This window comes from Ixodes scapularis, unplaced genomic scaffold (assembly GCF_016920785.2).
Source record: "Ixodes scapularis isolate PalLabHiFi unplaced genomic scaffold, ASM1692078v2 PGA_scaffold6__148_contigs__length_123643588, whole genome shotgun sequence".
Lineage (NCBI taxonomy): Eukaryota > Metazoa > Arthropoda > Arachnida > Ixodida > Ixodidae > Ixodes > Ixodes scapularis.
Window position 1 is genome coordinate 107,888,293 of NW_024609881.1, and position 6,314 is coordinate 107,894,606.

General features: G+C 49.5%; 1 protein-coding gene across 2 annotated transcripts in view; it reads left to right on the forward strand.

Moving 5' to 3' along the window:
* The window catches only part of LOC8050878, a 28,618-nt gene extending 22,922 nt beyond the window's left edge, over window positions 1-5,696 (forward strand). For both annotated transcript variants that reach the window (XM_042294441.1, XM_029987406.4), the window contains exons 14-16: window positions 2,200-2,367; window positions 3,950-4,042; window positions 5,007-5,696. In XM_042294441.1, coding sequence (XP_042150375.1) covers window positions 2,200-2,367; window positions 3,950-4,042; window positions 5,007-5,120 — 375 coding nt within the window. In that variant the 3' untranslated portion in view covers window positions 5,121-5,696. The remainder of the gene's footprint in view (window positions 1-2,199; window positions 2,368-3,949; window positions 4,043-5,006) is intronic.
* Window positions 5,697-6,314: the final 618 nt, after the last annotated feature.

A 6,314-nucleotide genomic window follows, 5' to 3' on the forward strand; every position in this document is an offset into this window, starting at 1 on the left:
CCACGCAGTTGCGTTTGAGCATGTCTTACTACGCCTAGCCCTCGACTGTCGAGTTGTTTTCCTCAAAAATGCTTCCCAGTGGTTTGGTCTTGTTTCCAAAGAAATAATGTAGAGAAAAAGTAAATTTGCAGGTTTTTTGTAGCGTTGGCTACACTGGCCGAAATTGAGCAGATTTGCGTGGCCCTCATAATGAGCCGTGCTCATTATGTGTAGCGCGCGGCAGTGGCAGCAGAGCTTTGCATAATGAGCACGGCGCCGCGCACTCCGCATAACGAGCACGCATAATGAGCACGGCTCAAAATGAGAGCCACTCGAAGCCACCGCCGCGCCCGCCTCGCCCGTGTGCGCATTCCAGAGGAGTGATGTCATAGTCGTGGCAGACGCACTGGCGCTGCCGCGTGCCCAGCTGTGCGCCTCCGTTGCACAGTAGCCAAGTCTGACGCTGCACCGGAGCCGCTTGATAGCGCCTCTCATTTTGTGCGCATAAGGTCACGCTACGTATATCCTGGCATAGCCGAGCTAAGCCACTGCAATTTTTTTTTTCTTGCTTATCTAGCAAGAGGTTGTGCAGTGCTTACTAGCTGTTCAGGTTTAAAAGCACCAAATAAACTACTGAAGGCAAAAACTTTTTTTTTTTTTTCATTTGGTTTTTATTTGGCATTTCTGCTACCGCCTTTGTCCTGGCGGTTTTAGATTGCGAACCGGAGGAGCTTTGCGGAGCGTCTCTGTCAAATTGATAAGCTATCGTCCTCTGAGAGGCATCTTAGAAGTCTGACTCTGAAGTGTCGGAGCAGCCGACACGGAAAGCGACAGTCTCGTGCGTACCAAATGTGCTAAGCGACTAGTTGGAAAACTGCAAATAACCCTGGCGATGTGAAACGCCGCGCAAATGTAACGCTTACGTTTCGCCAAAGACGTTACGAAAACAACACCTTCCGCAGTGCGTGCGGTTTCGCATTGAGGTGGCCACCTTCAAACACATCGCCGTTATGCGCGACGACCATGAAAGGGTTAGACCAGAAGGAACTGCAAGTCACCGGGGACCTCTGTGCGTCATATGTCGCATACGTTCAAAGCACGTGGCACACAAATCGCCAGTACCCCGGCGACCCGTGGTCGTAACTCAACACCCTCGCAACACGGTCGGACGCCACGTAGGAGACAGGCCTATAAAGGGACACTGGCAGGGTATTTATGCTCGCCAAGGATTTTATTTGTAGATGATGCATGAGAACCCAATTACCCAGAATACAATTTGCGGCTCGAGATTCGTTTTCTTTCTGACCGAAAACCGCCGATCGAGAACTGGCCGGTTTGAGTTGCGCTCACTTCTTCTCCGTGGTCAAGTCCCGTTTCCTATGGTTTAGACAGAACCACCAGAGATAATCAAACTTGTGGGTCATCGAAGGCACACACTCAATACTTAAAAAATAGAAATAACATTAAAAAAAGAAAATATGATACCCATATTTTGTGGCTTCTAGAAAACTGCCAATAGTAGGTTGATTGAAAAAAAAAAAAAAGTTGCACAGCCACAATATTTTGGTAAGTTTCTCCTGCTCTATATTTCTCGTTCCTCAGCAGTCCATTATCGGTTTGGAGCGGTTGCATATTTTGACTTCATTAACAATATATGTGATGCTGTAACAAAATATTGATTGGGTGTTGTCTTCTGACAACCATAATAAGTCGCCTGGCAAAAAAATTAAAAATAGATTTTAATGGGTGTCATTGTCCCTTTTAGCAGTGGCGAGTTTGGGGCTGTCTGAAAGATTGACTTGTCGTCAAATCCTGAGAGAAAGCCCACGTGACAGTGAGAGCAAATGGGGTGAAGAGAAGAAGCAGGCTAACCTTCAACGTGCGATCAAGAAAAATGGAAGAAAAAAGAATTGCTATTTTTGGTGTTCCGCGTTTTGCCAAACTAGTTTTCACGTTGAGGGGCAAGAAAACGTAGACAGCTGTCCTTCTCAGTCGGAAATGTTTGCCCACCTCCTGTTGTAGTTAACTGACCCCGCTGTGAATACCAGAAGTAAACTATCTTTCCGTGTTTTAGAGAAAAAAAAGCAAAATATGTCAAAAATAGGGGTGGGCATCTTTTGGGATGACGGGGCACGGCAACCTCGTACGAGGAGGAACCGAGCGTGTTCGAATCACGAGCGCCGTCCAGATGCCGAGAGCGTCTCCCGTGTGACTGTGCAGCCGCAAATGCATCCGGGGGAGTGCTGGGCCTTCCGAGGCTCCCAGGGCCACCTGGTGGTGCAGCTGGCGAGACGCGTCCGCCCCACCTCGTTCGCCGTCGAGCACATCCCCAAGGAGCTGGCCGTTTCGGGCAGCCTGGACAGCGCCCCCAAGGACTTCCACATCCTGGTGAGAGCTTCGCCGAGAGGGACCAGCGTCGCGCCCGTCTCGCGGGCTTCCGGTTGGCCGGCCCGGTTTGCCGTTTCTTCCCGATGCATAAAGAGGGGGCGCAAACTTTTCGTGGCTCTGACGTCTCAAAGATAGCGCTATTCCCAAATTTTCTAACCTTTCGTGCCGAAATATTTGGGCCCCTCCTAACATTTATTAAACGTAAAACATTTTTTGGCTAGTGGTTCGGTGTTTTGTGATGCCTGACAAGCGTGGCCGCAAAGCTCGATGCCGATTGGTTAACGGGGAGGTCACGTGACTAGAGGGGTGGGCGAGGAGGGGTGAGGTAGGCAAGGGGGAGCTCGACCACCTCTGCACACTGAGGGGGAGGAGCTAGAGAGTATTGAAGGCTCTGGAAGGTTGCCAGGTTCATTGGCCCGATTAGCGGCAGTATCGCTTCATTCTAGGAACAGCCATCAAGCGTACACATAGTAAACTATTTAATGAAGAGCACTGTGAGACTTCCACTAAACGTTTGTTATGCTAGAACATTTCACATATGCAACACGGCTGCCTAGCAATCGGCCATGCATTATTTTTTTTACTAACTACGTTTCTTTTTTACTGCAAAATCTTGTAGATGTCAAAGCTGCAAACCTGGAAAGTTGGTTAAGGTTTCCAAGGCGATTCAAACAAAGATTTCTATGCATGTGGTAGTTAACTTTAAAGCCTGTGTGTGTCTGTCTTTGTTCCCTTTTTGTTGACTGCTTTCAACGGAGCACAATTAAATGGGTGTGCTTCAATCTCTGCGTTAAACTCTTTTGGTCTAAACATTTTTGGGCGTTTTTCAAAATGTAGCAAACGATGCCCTAGATCCAGGCAGTTTTCTTGTACTGCGAGTTGCACCATTGAGCTCTGAGCTTTCTGCCCTGTCAATTTCGCACGAATCGACATCAGAATGTCCAGGCGGTACATCTGAAAGGCATTGCCCCCTGGAAAAATTTTCTATGGTAGCTTTTTATGAGGCAGAGCATTCACCTCAATGCCTGCATCATTTGTTTTTATCATCAGTACTAGGCACTAACTTCTAGCACCAATTACAGCTCTCTTTCGAGAGAAAATTGTATATTTTTTAAGCAATTTCTTTTTGTAGCTCGAAAGTATTCATAGAGGTAGGACCGAAACCTCTGCAAAGTGAGAAAATTTCCAAGTTTGGAGACTTTGACTAGAAATATAATTCCCAAATCTTTCGAACTTGCATTTTGGCAAGTTCGGCACGGTTGGTCCTCGATTTTCGAAGATCTCGAAAGATTCAGACGCTGCATATTCAAGCCTCCCCGAAACTTAAAATTTTTAATCTTTGAAATTAGTGTACGAGCTGCATTTAAAGAAATGGGCTCAAGTATCCATTGAACGTGTGAGTGTGCGTGAACTTTTCGAACTCGTACCACTTCGGGCAGTTTGCGGCATTTCTGCCCACCGGGGGCTCACCACCCCGTGCAAACGAAAGATGCTTTTGCGAGGCGGTTCTTTGGCACCACGGTGGCCTGGAACGCCCTGGCCGCCTGTCGCGGCGCCGTAAGCGGACCACGGATTTCTGCAGGGCCTGGACTCCGAGACGGACCACGTGGGAAAACTCCTGGGCAAGTACACGTACGACCTGGATGGAGAGCCGCTCCAGTACTTCCTGGTTCAGGTATGTGTCCCAAGATTAGGGACAGCTGAGACAGTTGTTTGCAGATTAAGAAGCGGGAATGTATATTAGCACTCCCACAGTGGTCAACGAGGTGAATTTCGTCAAGGCGTGCAGCATGTTTGCGTAGGCATGTGTCGGCATACGGGGGTGTTTTATTAAGTTGACGTTTTGTTCTTACCTTTTCTGTCTCTCGTTCCCTGCTGTTTTGAGCGGAAGTAAAATTTCCAGTTACTGGTCAGTACTGTGTTTGTGTGCTCCTTCCTCTAATCCTTCAGTTTTCTTTAGTTTTTTTTTTTTTTTTTTTTTTTAAGTTGCGCTAAACCAAGGAGCCTAACCCCACGCCTCATTGCAGCCGAGCAGCCTGCCTCGCGGAGGCACCGTTTGGTGGCGCACATTCCTCGCATTTCCTTTGCGGTCGACGAACGAAAACCATGCTCATCGACGCTTGCATTCGAAGTCTCGTTAGTAATTTGGGCAGTAGCCCGCCGCAGGCTCCGTTTAGTGGCTCTAACGTGCATTTCTGCCAGATAGGCGTCGTTTACTTACTGTCGTGAACTCACCCGCGCACCTCGCTCAAGCACAGATTTGGCCGGGGTTGCGCATTTGGTCGTCGATGGGGTTGTCGGCCCGGCCGGAGTGCACTTTAGACCCACAAAACAAGCCGTGCTCCGAAGAAACAACACTTTGGTCGTCTTGCCGGTTCGGATCATTGTTGCCGGTTATCTGGAGCTTCGTCTCGGATTGCAGGAAACGCATTTTCGTCCTCCCAAAGCATTTAAAAGCAATCCTCGACGGAGCAATGCAACTTTGCCCGAGCTTTGGAAAACTGCATTTCCGAGTCGTAACCCTTGCCGGTTGTGCCCGAACTGAGCATCAATGCTCCGAGCGTGTCATATTTAGTGGCTCCGGCACACATAGCCCCACCACCGCAAACTGAGAGCCGACGTCCTGCTCATCCTCGCAGGACCCCGACCCCGGCAGCTTCCGGTTCGTGGAGATGAAGATCCTGAGCAACCACGGCCACCTCGAGTACACCTGCCTCTACAGGTTGAGGGTGCACGGGGTGCCCAGCGACTGAGGCCGCACCGCGCCACCCTCTCCTAGCCGCATTGTAGATAACATCTTCACTGCCATCCGCACTCGCCAGCTCGTGCCCCCTCGCACGTCGGTGGAGCCGCCCGGGGAGCAGCGTGGGATGTGCCTGAGCTGCCGGAGAGTGTGATCTGCATTGGGGGGACTCGCCGTCCGGCGGTGTTGTGTTGCGGGTACCCCGTACTGCACGGGCCAACAGCTGGTAGAAGTGGAGCTTAATTTATTTCAAGTTTTGCAGTTCGTGTTCCTTTTTCTTTTTTTTAATCCCACAAGCCGATTTGGGTGTACATAATAGTAGTTCCAAGTGCCAACATTGCCCTCTCGACGAGAAAAGTATAGTGGCGCAGATGCGAGACGCTGCTTGTTAGTTGCACCGGTGTACATATGTTTTTTGCTGAAGAAGTTTATTGTTTGTTGATGCCTCGTGTGCCTTAGTATGTTTATGTTGCAATCTTTCTAATTCTTTAACGGATGCGCATTCTTCATTCTCGTGCCTGAGAGGAATGATTGGTGTTTTAGCCTTTTTCCCCTTTTTAGAGAAATAAAGACAATTGCAATGACAGCTGTGTGGCTTCCTTTCAAGTTGCTCCAAAAGTACTAAGCAAACTTGCGCAGTATATGCTTCAGGTTTTGTAGCGTGAGCTACACTGGCTGAGGTTGAGCAGTTTCGCGTGGCTGTCAGAGCCGTGCTGCGCAAGCGCGAGGAGCAGTGACGTCGCACGGCGCGCGCTCCGCTGCCGCGTGCGTTTCGCCGGTCTGCGCATTATAGAGGAGCGACATCATAGCCGCGGCAGACACTCTGGCGCCGCCACGTGCCCAGCTGTGCGCCTCCGTTGTGCAGTAACCAAGTCTGACGCTGCACCAAAGCCGCTTGATAGCGCCTCTCATATTGTGCGCACAAGTTCATGCTACGTATATCCTGTCATAGCCGAGCTAAGTCACCGCAATTCTTTTTTTTTTTTTTATGACTGCTGGTTCTAGAAAATTCTTTCACGATTCCTACCCTCCTGCCAAGTCCTTCCTTACAGTTTGCCAGCCTCGAGCCAAGGTTGGTGGAATTTCGTCGAAGTGACCTCAACCTCCAGCAGTGAAGAGGCACCCCTTAGTAACGACACGTTTTTTTAATCTTCAGACTTGTTCGGGGAAGATGGCTCACAAACCACTCCCCTCATAAATCGTA